This window comes from Pristis pectinata, chromosome 9, assembly GCF_009764475.1.
Source record: "Pristis pectinata isolate sPriPec2 chromosome 9, sPriPec2.1.pri, whole genome shotgun sequence".
In the NCBI taxonomy this organism is placed as follows: Eukaryota; Metazoa; Chordata; class Chondrichthyes; order Rhinopristiformes; family Pristidae; genus Pristis; species Pristis pectinata.
In genome coordinates, this window is record NC_067413.1 from 57,803,744 (window position 1) to 57,821,109 (window position 17,366).

The following is a 17,366-nucleotide window of genomic DNA, read 5'->3' on the forward strand; positions in this document are numbered from 1 at the left end:
GTAATGTGAATTATGTGAAATTTCTCACTGAGCATCATTAGTCATATGTCTACCCATGCCTTTCGTCTATTGAATATCACAGAAGAATATACTGCAATTTAAATTTTCTGTTATACTTGGGGAGACACGACTGACGTGTATCAGCAACAGAAGATATTGCACTTGTAAAGACTCGGCATGCCACAAGGAGTATTGTACTTTTAGGGCTTTAAGCCAACGCCAGTCAGCAGTTCAATTGAACTGCTGCTCCTCATATTGTACTGTAGATGGACCCGAGTTGGCAGCAACGGGTGTTATTCTGTTGTTTTGGGGAACGTGCTGCTGTTGTTTGGAGCAGGTGGTAGAGCCCAGCAGGTGGGGACTGAACGGCTGGATGTGCGAGGGCAGCGGCTTCCCCTGACAGGCGGGGCGAGCGGTGCATCCTGTGTGCAGCCACAGCCAGCGCTAACGGCAAAAGCAGACTCTCTCCCACCCCCGCTCCCCACCACCCTTCCAGCTCAACAATTAACCAGTGCCAGCTTTTACACTGAATTCTTCTTGATGAAATTCCTCGTCTGGCCCACATAGTTGAGGTACTGTGCAAATAACGTGCATATTATATCTATAATGATATTTTAAATACGATTAGGGTTAGTTGAACAATCACGTGTTAAAATCGTACATTTGTATTTTGCATGCAAAAAAATCAGAGCGGAAAAATGTAGCATCGGCGCAGCTGTGTTTCGTATCGTTTAGCTAGTTGAATGTTATAAAAAAAAACTAACAGACTGGAAACAAGCCAGCAGAAGGGGGATTATGATGCAGATCTCAGAGTAGCTGGATTCTGGAAGTCCCGTTTTAATAGCAGATCGCGATAAGACACGGGGAGGGAAGCCAGGAGCTCTCGCTGGAGCAGATGGCAGAGAAGGAAAGTGCTTGAGCCTAGCCCGAATGCAGCAACAGCAGCAGCCCTTCCCTCTGAGCTCCCGGCAGCCGGGCTTGGGAAAGCATCACCAGGGATCAAGGCGCACAAACACAGCTCTCAGAGAGAGGGGAGGGAGAGAGATAGAGAGCAGGAGACACTCCACCAGTTTATTGTTAACATATTCTTGACCTCCTGACCTCTTTCACGACACAGATGTCTGCTCTACCTCTTTCAACTCCCCCTGGCTAAACCCCACCCACCCCGCACCTGGGGAGTGAGGAACCAGTTCCAGAGCCAGGCTGCTTTGCGGACAGGACTCCTCATTTCAACTGCTAGCTGCTAACAAGACTATCTGCCGGCTGTGCACGTCTATGGAGGGCGGCTGCCTGGAGTTTGTCTTCTGATCTGACATCGTCACGGTCGATCCTGCTGGGGCTGCTAGCATCCAAAGGAAGCAACACGTTTATAACATATATCTCTTTTAAAAAGCAAACAAGTTCTCCCACTTTCCTTTTCCCTGAAGTTGGCAATAGTCCTTCTTGCTGGGGAGATCTGAAGTTTTCAGCTTTTTCTTCAGTTGGCGCCGAGTTTTACTTGTGGACGGATCTGCTTGGTTACAGGAAGAAACTTACATTCTTTCCTCCTTGTTTATTTCGTGGCCGAGGTCTGGAAGTTCTGTAATTTAATAAATAGACGAATGGTTGGACTCTCTGGATCTTATCAACGTAAGTATGGCTCTTAACATTTGTCCGACTAGTATTTCTCTCTTTCCCTGGCGTCAGTTTAGTTCTCGGAGCATTCAGGCAGCAAGTTACGAGTTAAGCCAGTGTAATAGTGACGTTTTGATCTTCTGTGGTGTGACATTTGTCTGAATTGTTTTTGGAATCAAATTGTACAAGTCTGATTTAAAGTATGTCTTTATTCTTTGTGAAGTCACACCGTAAACGTTATTTGAAGAAAGGCATAAAAAAGGAGAAAACGTACTATTGCTATGATCTGAGCGACATTAAAACTAATTCTGTGGAAAGTGGTCAGACTGGACCGGATTGTGCACTTTTAGGTTAATTACATCTCTTTTACATTTGGGGTCTTAAGTCAGCCATCATCCTTCTGTCAAAACAAATGTCTGGTCCTTACTTGAATTCTCCAAAATTCAGAAATTTCACTTGTAAGATGTTGGCATAATGTGTAAAGAACCTCAATTAACTTGTTTGATCTTTGTGGGATTTGATTATTAACTAGTGTTTAACTTTCTTGTCGTTGGACTTTTGTTAGATCTATTTTCAGCACCTAATCCTATTATCTAGGGATCTTTACATCTGCCTTTGTTTTGGGCTACAATTATGCAATAGAGTAATAAGGGAATGGGGCAAGAGGGGAAATGGCTCCACCTGGAGAGTGAGTTGCAGGGCAGTTAGTTCTTACCACCCTTTCCTGTCAAATCCTATTTTCCCCTTTTACAAGAGATGCATTCTAGATGCAGAGTATTCAATGCAAAGCCCAATTCATTACGATTCTTAGCAACTGCATTAGTTGTGAGCAGCTCACACTGAAAGAAAGTTAGCATCTGCAGTTTTGCATTTGAAAACATTAGTTGTCACAATTGTCAGTTTCATCTTTTGATTCACTTTGATGATTTTCCCAATGCAGTTCATTAATGGAGATCTTTTGGTTGTTAAATGGAAGGTTAATATATTGTTTTGAGCTTTGGATTTCAATTATAAGCTTGGTCTTTGTTCTGTGGGAACTTGTCATGTGCTGTGATCAAGATGCCTTATCAGTTAAATAAAAGGTGACTTAGAACATGCTTGTTTGAGGAGGCTAGTTCTCATGATCACTATCAGAAGATGGAAATGGATTATCAATTGATGTTTATGGTTTGGTAACCTGTGAACAAATTAATGAGAATATTATTCTTAATGGATATTAGATATGCTTAGCTGCTGTTTTTCACTTTAATAGAAACTGCATAGAGTTTATATAGAGATGGAGAACACATTTTCTTGAAATTCTCAACTTGTTTAATCCTATTACCATTGCACGACCCTTCAATATTTATTTTGGTCTAATTAAAGTTTTTTTTCAAATTGGCTCAATTAGTTTGAATTCACCTATACGTTTAGTATAAAAGAACATCCTTAAAATTTTAGTTTAGAATTATACCACTGGAATATATTTTATATTGAAGATCATATTGGGGACATTGAACCAATAAGCCTTCCCACCTGTTGCATCCAGAAAGATTTCAGTAAAGTTTGTTTCTGTTTCTCCGAATGAGTAGTTAATTGATAGTCACAGAAAAAGGAAAATTCTACAGACTTAATTTTTTGGAATGCTTTGTTTTCTCAGTATTTTTGTAGAGTGTATATTGTTTAAAATGCTCCTTATTATGGCTGTTATTCCAAAGGTGTGAATAATGTCATTCTTCAGAGTTGCATAATTTGAATAATAACTTATCACTTAATTATTCAATTTCAAAAGAAGTAAAAATAGGACATAAATGTTAACAGCAGTGGTGTTTTACTAATCTTTCATCATGTAAAAAAAAGTTGCAATCTACACTACTATTGCAGAAGAATGTGGCTTTTATCTTGTTTTTGCTACATTTATGAAATGGGACTTTATAATATAAATCTCAATATAGTACAGCAGATATTGCTGGGTGGAGCATTATATTAAAATGGTGCTTCTTCATTTTTAGGGAGAAACTAGTAATTTTTTCCTGCATTATATTTCAGAATATGACATTATTTTAGTTTGTTGGAACTCTAAACGTGTTCTATAACATTGAATAAAATTTTGATGTTCATAAATACTGCATGTAATGAACCAGTGCAGAGTACAATAATACAATTGGATCTCGAATTTACTGCAGGAAGGAGAAGGAACAGCATCCCCTAGTGAGAATATAGTGCTGGAAGTATTACTTCTTCAGAACAAAGCAATATAACATTTGATCCAGAGTTATATTTGTGGAAATACTATTTGACATTTATCACATTTTAAAATCATATCTGTTCAACAATCTTCAATCTGTGAAGCAGATCTAGAGTGCATTAATTTGTGCAATCCCAAGAAGTTACATATAAAAACACAGATGAAAATTTGTTTTGTTTAAACTTTAATAATAGCAGTGGTTCTAAATTTTAACAAATTTAATTTTTACATTTCAATGAAATGGGGATAGGGTGTGTATAATTACTAGGAGACTAAAGTACACTTTAATAATGATTTTAATATCACTATCCCTAATTTTATTTTATATCTGGTTGGGTCTGAGTATGGGGGTTATTTAAGTGGAGAAGCATCAATTCAATTTGTTATGGGTAATTGTTTTGCTAAGTGTTGAGTGGGATTACTTACATGGTGTTCGAACAGAACAAGGCACTGCCCAACTTCAGTAGCTGTCTATAAGTGTAGAGGGCTTGCACCTGTCAATCCACACTAATTATAGATTAGGGCAAAAGAAATGAAATATAAGCAGTTGCTGTCAGTGATTACTCTAGCTCTTCTAGAAAATGAATATTTGTGATGTGCATGCTTTTTAGAAAATAAAACACTGACTATATGATAATTCTGTTAACATTCATTCATTTCATAATTAGTTTTTGGCTATGCATATAAACTTTATGATTAAAACTGGACTATAATCCCAAAATTCAAGGCAATAATTTATCTGGTGAGAAATTGTTCTCACAAGGTCACTTTTTTAAGTTAAATGTTATTTTAGTTTGTCATGTCCATAGTCATATCAATGAGGCTTCCATGTTATTGGATTAGTTGAGGATTTGTGACAGAGCCTTTTTATCTACCATATTCATAGTGGTGCCAAGCTTTTCATCAGCTTTTTTTTTTATTACAGTTCTGCTTTTCCACTTGCATCATGGCAATGTGCTCTCACAATTTGAGCAGCTTTCCACCAGGTGACAGGTGTCCTGCCAGGCTGCAGTTGGCCAGGAGTCCATTTTCTATAATCCTCAGTCCGTGTTTTCCCTTTGAGTTGCCAATTAACTTCTTACACACCCTCTGTTTATTTTCCTGGATCCATCTGGGCTGAGCTGATATTGTAATCACTCTAATGCACATTGCCTTCCCTTCACACACAATGTGCCATCATGACGAGCCTTTTATTTTAGATAAGCCGAGGAAGTGTGTTTAATGAATACAAACCCGTTGTGCTGGTGTGCACTCTGCCAGAAGGTAATCTCCATGAATAGGTGCTTTCAGTGTTTGGAGGAGATGCATAAGTCGATAAGGCTGGGAGTGAAGATGTAACCTGTTATCTGCTGCTCCTCTTGCTGGCAGTGAATTTACATTTAAAGATTAACAGTGAAGAAAAGCTGCCTTTTGACAAGGTTAGGTATCATTCCTGGTCTTGACAGTATCTGACATCACCTAAACCATTTCTGCAGGACTTCTAAAGGTGAGATTACCAGAGTCGTTATCTTTAATTGGGTTCAGCATTCCATCTCGGACTGCTTTCTGTAGTGTAAAACTAACTACTGGGAGATGATAATAGAGAACAAAGGATTATTTATTGATGTGGCTTTATAACCATTAGAATACTAAAGAATATGGTCAGGGTAATGACTTGATTTGCTATTTCATTATGTGTAAATTGTCTGAAAATAGTCTTGCCTCTCACAGAAAAACCAATAAAGCTCTTGAAATGAAGAGGTAGAAAGCCTTTGTCTTTTTTTTTGATGGGATACATTTGATAGCACTCGCTCTCTTGTGTTGTGAGGCTGTAGAGACTGATGTGGGTTTGTTTAAATATAGGTAATGTTGCTCAAATAGCATACAGCACATGTAAAAGTGGTTATATCAGGATGTATTTCAATTCAGCAATTAAATGAAAAATTATCTTAATTAACAATTCGTTTTTTGCTTGGTGTACTTTTGTTTAGGGGAATAATTACAACTGGTCAATAGGTTGAGACAATAGAAATCATTATTTACTTCTGAGCATATTGGCATTTTGTGTCCGTGGCTGGCTCAGTGTGTGGCAAGATATTTTAGGATCTCACTGGTTACTGTATACAAATATTGCTGTAACTGACCTTTATGTCCTTAGACAACCCAATTGATGTGTTCTGATTCCTCCTAGGGGGTTATTATTTAAACAAGGGTATTACATTACATAAGATGCAAATACATGGGCTTGTAGCAATTTAAAGCTTCTTTAATCAATCCTTATATTTTATCATCCAATAAAAGAGGGAAATTTAAAGCCTAGTGTAATGCTGGTCTGTCTAAATCATCTGTCTTCTAATTGTGGGTATGTGGATGACTTTTAAGAATATTCAAGACTATTATTTTCATGAAATTGTTGAGCTTCTGTTTGATCAGCAGGTGCTGCTGAGATGAAAGCCATGCACAAATTATTTCAAGGGTAAAAAGTGTTGATTGAAAATGAATGTGATAAAAGAAAGAGCAATCCGTTTTCTGTTTTCAATTTGTGCAAAGTTTGAAGAGGTATTCTGCTAAACTGCCACATCTGTTCCATTTTGGATATTACAGTACAAGCTCCTATAAATAAAGTGCTTTTTATTGGTCTAAATAGCTTGAGTTTACAAAATGGACAAAAATATTTCCTGCGGAATCTTGATAGTAATTTGGCACTGCATGACATTTTCTTTTTAGCAATTATTGATAATTATGGGAGTGATTCTGAAGGTGGTGGCAGCATCGTTTATTAAAGGAAGACAGAATATAATACTATAATTTGCTAGAAATGTTGTATTTAACTATGAAAATCAAGTCTGAAAGTAAGTACCTGGATTATCTGTGTATTTTCTTTGGGTTTTAAAGTGGCGTATACATGTTCCAGGTTTTGAAATGGATTCCATTCTTGATCTATGGAAGCACAGGAGCAGCATATGCCTTATAACATTCACCTAGTGTATCTTCACACAATTTTATTGAATTTCATGACTTAGTGCAAACAATGCTAAGACGAAAAGCATCTGACTCTGAAATCTCATTTCCCCAACAAGCATTGCAGGCACTTCTTTCTCCTCTGCAGTCGTAAATAAAAAACATTGTTTTAATTTGCACCTTTTAAATGTCATGCAAATTTTATAATATCAAACAATTTCCCAGTTTTATTTTTAAGAAAGCCCTATTTAGTATTTCAGTATCTTTACTCCCCAAGTTTACTCATATTTCCAATCAGGAATATAAAACAATTTCTTTGATTTGGAAGTAGAGGGAAACATTTGTGAGGTTTTACACTGAAAAGCGATGAAGACAAGTGAAGAATTGTTAATGATGCAACCAGGCGATACATTAATTTTAAAAAAAAGAAATACCCTATAAAATAACCAAACCCCATTGAGCACTAGAGCACTTGCTCACGTATTGCGTTCAGTTTGCTGCTGAGTTCATTAATTACATTAGTAATGCAGTTATTAAATAAAATCTCAACATGACAATGAACTGTACAGGTACAATTAAAATACTTGTAGAAATATTCTGAAAGGAGGAAGAAGGTTTGGTGAGATACATCAGAGCAGAGCAATATAAAGAAAAAATATATAATATTTTAGTGTTTAATTGTTGTAGAGTTGCCTGGAGGCTTTTTAAAACTTGGTTTGTTACATTGCCTTCATGCTCAGACGCTCAGCAGATGAAATCAGAAAATCATGTTTGCAGCTGGGCAATTACAATGGTGCCCAAGATCTGTGACTATTGAGCATGAACGCAGATGCCTTCAAAGTTATATTTTCTTGCATGTGGAGGTTGTTGGCATGAAACAGATGCCTTCATTTTTTTTTGAGAAGTCAGCCTGTGGATATAATTGGTTCTCTCTTCCCATCCTCCAGGGAGAGTCTCTCACAGATGAAATCAGATGAGAAAAAAATTTGCACAAAGCAAACGTATTCATGGTTTAAGCGCCCTGTGCTGCAGACAGTCAATGACTAGATTTCCTCGTATTTATGGAATAAAAAATAACAATGTCTACATTTTTTTTCAATTTTATTACTGTAATAAAAAATCAATTTGGCATTACTGTAGCTAATATGTATATGCATCTGAACTAAATTATATATACAATAGAATGGATGATTTTAAAATCCTTTTCTGGCAAAGCAAAGCTTTTCCAAAATGAGTACATTTTAGCATATGGTTGGAATCAATCAAAAAATATCTTGTGCGTGCAACTGATTACATTACCATCTGCCATAAAAAGTCCTCAGTTGGCATCTTTTTTTTACATAATGTCAGTAACACAGGAATCATTTTATTAAAAGAAAACAATGATAGGCTCTTTCTTTATAGTAAAGGAAACTTGGGCTTGAATCTCAGATAAACATATGGTCTTCCATCAGTTCGCAAGCTGGTAAGAAAACTGATACTGCTGTTGTATTTTGGAATGATAATGTTTTAATTTGCTCCATTTTCAGACTAATATTTAGTTAACATAATAGCTTATATTTTTAAATTTAGGGGTTAAGTTCTACAAGTTGATCATTTCAATGGAAAATCAGCATTTCCTGTTTTTTCTTTGATCATAATTTTTTGGTACAGCTATTGGCATTGGTGATTAATTCCTTTGGTTATGATACCTTGGCACCTGGACAACTTGGGCTGCTTTTGATTTGTGAAAGTGTTTTTACTTGAATGAGTTTGGCAATCTGTTTGTTTCTTGTGCTCTGGACCACCACATGAGCATAGTGGGCTGGATATCAGAGAGCTGGCAGCATCACTGCAACAATTCAGTATAATATTTTTAGAATTTGTAACTCTAAATTGGTAATTTATTATCTCTTCAATGTTTTCTGATGATACCTTGAGAGGTACAAAAAATACATCTCTGCAAGTGGTACTTCATTTAGTCAGGGCTTGCAGACAAAGAACCATTCAACCCATTTCTCTAGTGATCATACAATGAAATTATTTACCCCATCCCTCTTTGTTCCATTTCCATAATGTTTTATATTCCCATTCATATATTTTTTCCAAAACCAATTTACATGTTGTGACAGCATCTACCTTATTAGTCACTTGTGGAATCGAACCTCTGTATGGGGAAAGAAAATCATCTAACGTGTATCTTCCTGTGATAATTATCATTCTGTGACTTTTGCTAACAGAAGGATATACTTATGTTTAAATAACATACTTCATGTTCTAAGGATGTCCCAAAATGCTTTGAACTAATGCAGTTTTATTGTGTACACAAGGACATAAGATCACTGCATTTGGCAAAGCCCTATTAATGTAAGATGATTGGATGATAAGATAATAGCCTAGAAATTGGAGACATTAGATTAGAGATTTTCATGCACAAATCACACAGAAATATGATTTAATGTGTGTAAGATTGCATCGGTGATTACTTCTGGGTGAAATTGCACACTTCAGGATATTGGCCCAGAGACTATTTGCAACTCACATTCATATGGCCATTATTTTCCTGGCATCAACTTGCAGGTAATGATGTCACATGCTAAATATCACATGTTTTTTTCCCTTGTCAACGTAAATGGGGGCTTTTGGGAGCAACCAACAAACTTTGTTAGAAAACTCAAAACTAGGAGCACATTGTACTGAGATAGCAGTTTAAGGGTCTACATTTGGACATTCTGACATTGCTTGCACAAAGCATCTGCTGGCCTCAAACCTTATTTCTGATTGTTCCATCACAGACTGAAGCTTTTTATATTATGCACATCAGAGCTACATTTGATCTCTGTAGCATTCCATTCATTGGGGTGATTTGAATGGAGCATTGATTTGAATGGGGCAGACCATCAAGAAAGGTGGGGGAATTGGCAAAACACACACAGAAGATAGCTCTGCTGCCTTTCCTCTGCATTTTCCCTCATATCCAGAGCAGCCTTTTATTCAGCTGTTTGTGGCTGCCATCAAAATGAGTTTCTCTGAGATCTGCGATCTTCCCAGTGATCAGTGCAGCAAAGACACAGTTGGGAGCTTCTTGTACAGCTCCTGTTGGGACTATGCAAGACCTGTTTTAGCACATGATTCCATAGTGATGTTTTTAACATTTTTTTAGCCAATTTCATTATTTTTTTTTGCCAAGGATCCTATTGGCAATAGCACACTACATGTTTAGTACACCAAAAAAAGAGCTAAACTTAATTTCTATCACAGCTGTTTTTGACTGGAGAAAGAATGTTGGCTAGGAGCATAAGACAATTCCCTTTCTTCCTGCAACTAGTATTTGGGATCTTTGATAGGCAGATAGGCCTCATGTGAAAGACAATTTCGGAGAGTCACACTTCCATAACTTTGGAGTATTGGTTTAGTTTAAAATGAGGCTTGAATCCACAAACTTCCATGAACTGAGACTGGTTGACATTTAATAATTTGCTGGCTATTAGAGATAACCCTTTGATATTTACCCTTATGTTCTGATAACCAGTGGAAAAATTTTTTGTTGTTTACCATCTTAAAATGTTTCATAATTCTATCTGTGTTGCCTTATGTTCACTGCAATAAAGTTGTCTGGTTTTATATGGCAGTTACGTAACAAAAATAGAGCAAAGGGTTCCCAAGCATTTTAATGTAACGTATATTAAGTGTAATCCCTTTTGTCCTATTTCAATTTTAAGAAAACTGAAAGATACCTTCATTTATTTATATAGTAATCTTAGGTGTCCTTTTAAGTACATCATGCAGGTATATTTTTCATTAGTGCACATCCTTGCAGCCTTCATCCTTGTCACTGGTGCAAAAGCTAAGCGAATGGTTGTTAATTAGCCTCCTGGTTTCTGGATTTCCTTAATCATTATTCTTAAATTGTTTGATATTATTAGATATAGTTTGCTCACCTTGATTTTTCACATGAGCACGCTTTTAGGAGTTATTTTAGAACTTTTTACAAACTTAATGTAACTTGTGTGTGTTTTGGCAAGAATGGTTAGTACTCTGTTGGTGCTATAGCTATTAGATAAATGTGCAGTAGCAAGGACGGAGTCTTTTTTGGATGAAACATTAGAATGAGGCTCTTTCTGCACTGTCAAATGATGTAAAAGATCCCAGGGCACTATTTTGAAGAAGAGCAGAGGTGTTATCCCTGATGTTTTGGCTAATACTTATCCTTTAATCAACATCATTAAAGCAGATTATCTGGCTGTTAACAAATTAGTGTTCATGGGATTTTGCTGCGTAGGAATTGATGCTGTTTTCTACATTACAACAGTGGGTTTACTTTGCAAGTACTTCATTGGCTGTAAGGCTTTTTGAAAAAGGCTGAAGTGGCGAAAGGCATTTTTCAAATGCAAACTCTTTTCATTTTCATAGATAGCATTATTGGTTGTTTTTTCAATGAATGCAGAGATTTAATCCAGTTTGGTTATATTGTATCAATCAAACGATATTCTGAGAAGTAAGGCAAGTTTGGACTTCTAGGTTTCTGGGCAGCTTTTCAAAATTTTTCTGGTTCCTCTTATGTCTTCCTCCTCTGGAAATTGTTGTGAGATGGCTTTTACTTTAAAGGTGCTATGGAAATGCTTTTTGATGTTTTGTGCCTGTATGCCTGCCTCTATTTACACGTGTGTATGGTAATTGAAGTTCTATCAATGCTAAAAATTAATCCTGTAATTTGCCAATCTGAAAGTGATTGTGGTTGTATCATTGACAAATTCTTCACAGACACATGCTTAAGCACATTGATCTTGAAACATTTCAGTCTGGCAAAGTTTCTATTTAACATCTAAAGTTATTTGTTTCTTTCATATTATTACCTATAAAATCTAAATAATGCTGTTTTAGTTTACCAATGGAAGTGAAAGTTAAATGAGATTTATCCCTATTCATAAAATCAGGGAAGGATCCTAATTATGAGAGGGAGGGTGCAGTTTATTATCTGGTTCTCATCTAGGCCTTTTGTCAGGCTAAAGATTGATAACCAGGCTAGAGGCCAAAGTCATCTATAGCTTGAAAAAGACGAAGGAAATTAAGCGAGAACTAGCAGAAAGGAGTCTGGTCTAACCAGCAAAACAATTGGAATTCATCAAGTAGAATAGGAAGGCCAGTGAAATAGAGAAAGGAACTTTCATTTGAATAGAACATCGGGGAGGTAGCCAAAAATGTGACTTTGTATCTTCAGCTGCTATTTCTGACTTGGGGCATTGTCTCCCTGGAGCTCTTATCTCAAATTCCTGGATATGAACTTCTTACTTCCTAAAAATGAACAAAACAAAGAGCAGCAAAATAAAAGCAGATGCTGCTGTGAATAACAGCATGCTTCTTCTGCAGTTTTTATTTAATCAGTGCACATTCTGGAATCATAAATGTACAATGAATCAGCCTCAGAAGCATTCTCAGAAAAAGTCCACCTTACAATTAAACAAACTCTAAATTTTCCCCTGAGTTTTCTTTTAACAGAAATGAAGTTGTTTCTTATCAAATGACCAACATAAATTTAGGATTATTATTCAAAGAATGAAATAAATGTTGAAAGGACCTATTTTTCATTGAATTTATTAGATTGGAATACTTTATTGCAGATGACTATTGAGGCAGGACTGCAGCACTATTTAAAAGCATATTGGATACATATCTGAACAAAAAGAAGATTAAAAAGATACAGATCACAGACATGCAAGTGGGAAACTGGTTTTGGTATCAACACAGTCATGATGAGCCTAACAGTTATCTGTACTTAAATTTCAATTACACCAGTTAGCAATTATGGATTCTCATCAATAAACCACCTTTTTGAAGTATGCTAAAGCATCTTATGGAAGATGCAATGTACTTTTTGGCCTTATCTGCATGCAACTCACGTTCAACACAATTTGCTCCTAGCAGCCCCATAATCTTACCCAGACCTACTGTCAAACAGCTTTTTGGAGATTGAATACTCAGTGAATCAAGCTTTAAAGAACTATCAAACCATGTCTACTTGTTAGACATGGAGACACAAAATTCAGGCTGATATAATAGCAGCAGAGTGGCACTCTTTTCCATTGACAAAAACTCAGTCCAAATCACTATCATATGGCCATGCCTGTAATTGTCCACTAAAGGAATCCAACTGAATATCATTGAAGAAATTTAGGGTGCTTTGCTAAAGTAGTGGTTGGAATGTCCAGGACTTTGGGTTCTGTTCCATGCTCCCAATTTTGAGCTACCCCGAGCTGACAATGCACACTCTTCAGACTTTCCTAGAATTGGAGATCTTGGTCTCTGCTGTCTTCATAAATATAGCTATCAGCAGAATAGGTTTAAAAATGTTTCCAAATGTTAATTGCTGAAGCTTTATATTTGGCATTAGTTAATGGGAAGGCAGATCTATCTAAAAGCATTGATTGCAAACTAAGTTACATTATTATGCAAGTTACCTTACCTGTGACTTTGCCTACAATTTTCCACAGGGTGATTTTTTTGAACAGAAGGAGGACCTGATCACATCAAAGCTGACCATCAGTGGGCTCTGTTACACTGATCTGTCAAAACTATTTTAATCAGTCATGGGGGAGGGGCAGATCTATACAGTACATTACATTGGAGTTACTCATTTGTACTATTTTTATTCAGTGGCCTTTGGTAAATTTACACAAGCTGTTGTATAGCACAGAGGAATGCAGTATTTGTAGTTCTTTTGAATTTTTAACCCTCTGTTGGGTACTATTTGTTTATGCCACGTCCACACAAATTGATTGATCAACTTCATTGAGAAGGGTTGTGTTAAAAAATGAAGTTTCGAAGTTTTTGAATCTATTTAGTTATGAATAGACATTGATTAAAATGTATATATTGGACATTTTTGGTATTACTCCAGTCTAGTGGAGAAGAAAAAATAAGATTGATTGTTTAAATATGATATTAATTAAGGTAATCCACTGAGGAGTGGTGGACTTTCTTAGTATTCAGAATTGCATGTTAAAATGAAACTTAAATCTTTTAATCCTTTTGCTTCTATTATCAGACTTGTTTCGGAAGAGTACTATTCCCTGTTCCTTCATTAGCACCCACAAAATATCTACCCTGCTTTACACTTCTGCTGTTTACTTCCGTTCTCTTCCTCCCTCCCAGAAAATTGTCAGGATACTTTAAATTCTAAATTACTTATTAAAGATATATAATAATGTTCCTGACCTTCCCATAAAGTGTATCTTCTAAGACCTTTACCATGTATAATTTCACCATATTAACAGCATCTGACCTTACGAAACATATCCATTTTTGCCATGTTATATTTGTTTTGCTGTGGCTTATGGCATTGCAAAAGGTTTTTTTTTAAACATAAGACCATCTTGGTTGCATTGTAGAAGTCAATGAGTGCAGTTTGAAAATACTTTAATCAGCATGTCTTTGTGCTTCAATAAATAACTTAGATTCAAGCTTCCTTTGTAAAGGCTGGGAAAGCTTTATAAAAAAGCTTATCATATGCATCTGATTTATGAAAGTTTTGAATGAAAAAAATGCCTCTGAGATCAGTCTCTAACCAGATGGCTTTAAGAGATGTATGTTTCTATCATGTTTACTTCCAGAAATATCCAAATAGATGTTGTAAAATATCTTTTCCTTGAGGAATATGGTAACATTTCAGAATAAAATATGTTATTTTTGTGCATTTTTTGGTTTAGCCAAAGCTAAGTTGTATGGTGGTTCAGGAAAAAAAATACAGCTTGCTGTTGATGCTCCAGCAAGTTCCAGCGGAAGCAGATCTGAGTTTCTGTGGAGCCGTAGCATGGGTCAGACTCATACACAGCATTCCTGCTTCCGTATTTAACAACCTGAGGAGCAAAACATCCAGTGGCAACTGTGTGAAAATTCTGTATCTTGAGCCGCAGTTTGTTGCTCTGACATCCTGCAAGCCAGTCCTGTCCGTTCACAAACGTCAAAGCTGGTTCCTGACAGCATGCTATCTCTGCCTGGCCTGGGTTCCTTTCATTCAGGATTCATTGTGTTAAAGAGGGTTTGGTCAGGAGTTCGGGTTCCTGCCAGTACTGCTCTCTCCCAGCCCCTTAAGCACTGACAGATGCCTGTTGTCGTGGACAAAGGAATTGGCTCTTTGCTCCTTCTGTTCCTCCTTGCATCTGAGGTTAGAAGTTACACCATCTTCAGCATTTATGGCAAAGTATGAAAAGAAAACCACATAAAATCTGTGCTAAGTGTTTTTCAATCAATGTAGATATTGCAGAGACTGAATCTGAAGAACTTAATTTATTCACAAGATAAATATTGGTCAATAACAAGGAAAGCACTTTGTAAATATGTTGTCAGTATTTTTCCATATTTGAAATAGCTTAATTATGAATATATTCACATGTTCATGTTTCATTAAATGAATAAAAACATTTTCAACTTGCATTGGCATAGAACTAAGAAGTAGAAGATATGGTTACCTGTGTAAAAAAAACTCAGATGTTTTACAGATAATGAGCCTCCTGGTAGTTTTGTGAGCAGTTCTCCAGCACTCTGAACAGCTGATCCCAACATTCTCTTCATCTGCTACTTCATCTGCTGTGCTGTATGACCAGCTCCACCTAGTGGTTTTCCCTTGCTGCTATTGGGTGAGGTGGTCTCTTTGCAATGTTTCTTGTGACATGCCGTGCTGTATTTCTAAATATTGCTTAAAACGCCACAGAAGTTATTTTCTTTTACTTACAAGTTTTAGGCAATCAATATGTTATTTGTAATCTTTGGATTGGCTGAACAGTTAATTGGTGTTTATTGATGAATATTTCTATACCTGCAGTGAAGTGGTCTTTGGGAAATCTCTAGTTGTTAGAGTACTGTAAATATGCACACAGAAAGAAAGGACATTATAAAACTTGTGTCTTTATAAGTTGCGCAAAGCTTTTATACCACACAGATAATTAGTGGCAATTTCAGCCGGGTGTAAACGACCATAAAATTTGAATTTAATTCACAACAAACAGATCAACAGAATGAGGGAAGGCCTTGACATTTTGCTTGCAGTATGGTGTGGGGGTAACATTCAGAGAGTGGTCCAGATGGTAACCAACATACTAAGCCTTATATTTTTTTGTCTTCAGTGCAGAGGAAAGAAAGTTAATTGAAGCATAAGTTATCACCCTTGCATTTCAACAGAGCCAACTCATCATCAGTCAGATAATAAAGGGCTGAGAGGAGGGAGGGAGGGAGGACAGCAGTGAGATGATTGAGCTTGTAGAGAAACACTTCAGCTGTGGTACTGTAGAAGCACAGGAAAGTGAACTCTCTTGGCCTGTTTATGAAGAAGTGCAAGAGTTGTCCCTCCCTGACAGATTTCACATGGGTGGGTCAGCCTTGCCAGCAGGAGGCTTTAAGAAAACACTAATAGCTTCCAGCTGTGTGGAAAATCAGACCCTTTAGAGTCAAAAATGGGAGATTTGAATTTCAAAGCATGCTAATGCCTTCATTTCTGTTCACTACCATTTGGCCATAAAAGATTATTTTCTAATATGTCAGCCCAATTGATGGCCAGTGGTCCGAGAATGAAAGGGAAACAAGCAAGCGGGGAAATTTGTACATTGGTGAGTCCGCCCTCCAAGCTGGTGTGGCATTTTGTAGAAAGACCTACCATAAGATGAGGGGATCTTAATAACCATTCATCAATTGATCATTGGCTGATCATTGAGTGCTATGTTATTCAGTTTATCAAGTCTTGCACAAAAGTCAGAAAAGGCTTCATTCAACTTTGTTAAAGCAAAACTCTTAGAGTAAAATGCTTTATTTGAATTCATTTTGCCTTTTTTATTATTATTCTCTTTCCTCTTTTGTTAATGCAGCCTAACTTAAATGAGTCCTTTTATTTGGTGGTTTGAATATATGAAACTATTAATTCCTCTATGAAAGCCCAACAAGAAGCAGGAGCAGATGGGGTAGAAAGCTATTTGGTTGGGAGTATTGCTTTCAATTTCTGTCAATGAGGTTTCAGTTCTTTTGAATTAACTCACTTAATACCTACTGTGGAGGCACAAATTCAGTGTATATGTTGTCAATTTATAGTTAGGGAACAGATAGGGAAACTTGTAGAAAAATCTTACTGTATTGTTACTGATCTCAAGTGCATTTAGAGTTTCATAGCACTGTGGCAGAAATTTTGTTAACGTTTTAAAGTTGTTAAAGTCTTTATCTTTTTCCTTCATCTCTGTGTGTTTTAGCGTGTGTCTGTCTCATCTTCCATTGCATATTTTTGGTGATCATTTCATCCTGAAATTTGAATTAAAAGCTAGTTAAGTATTTTTGGTAATTCCAGGTTAATTTGTATGTAATTGTTGTGGTGATGTTGTTGTTTAATTGTCACATGGCGTGATTGCAGCGCAAAAAATTTTCTCAAACAGTGACAATAATGGTTGTACTTTTAGATCTTCTTATTTGAAATTAAATTGATGTTGAAAAAAAATCCAAAGTACTAAAAACATACTAAACTTTCAGATTGCAACTGAATCCATTACTATTTATCCTGCAGACTTTCGTGTGCTCTTTGGTATTGCCTTGAATTAAAAGTATGCAAGTGTGATCACCTGGTTTGACC

General features: G+C 36.4%; 1 protein-coding gene across 8 annotated transcripts in view; it reads left to right on the forward strand.

Annotated features, from left to right (window-relative positions):
- Window positions 1-354: 354 nt before the first annotated feature.
- Window positions 355-17,366, forward strand: part of runx1t1 (RUNX1 partner transcriptional co-repressor 1) — a 77,374-nt gene continuing 60,362 nt past the window's right edge. The window contains exons 1-2 of one of the 8 annotated variants that reach the window (XM_052023355.1): window positions 355-572; window positions 1,118-1,629. In XM_052023355.1, coding sequence (XP_051879315.1) covers window positions 1,602-1,629 — 28 coding nt within the window. In that variant the 5' untranslated portion in view covers window positions 355-572; window positions 1,118-1,601. Of the gene's footprint in view, window positions 573-713; window positions 1,630-4,950; window positions 5,328-15,267; window positions 15,397-16,027; window positions 16,125-17,366 lie in introns of those variants that run through there. The other 7 variants (XM_052023363.1, XM_052023364.1, XM_052023354.1 and 4 more) reach the window with 7 other exon arrangements.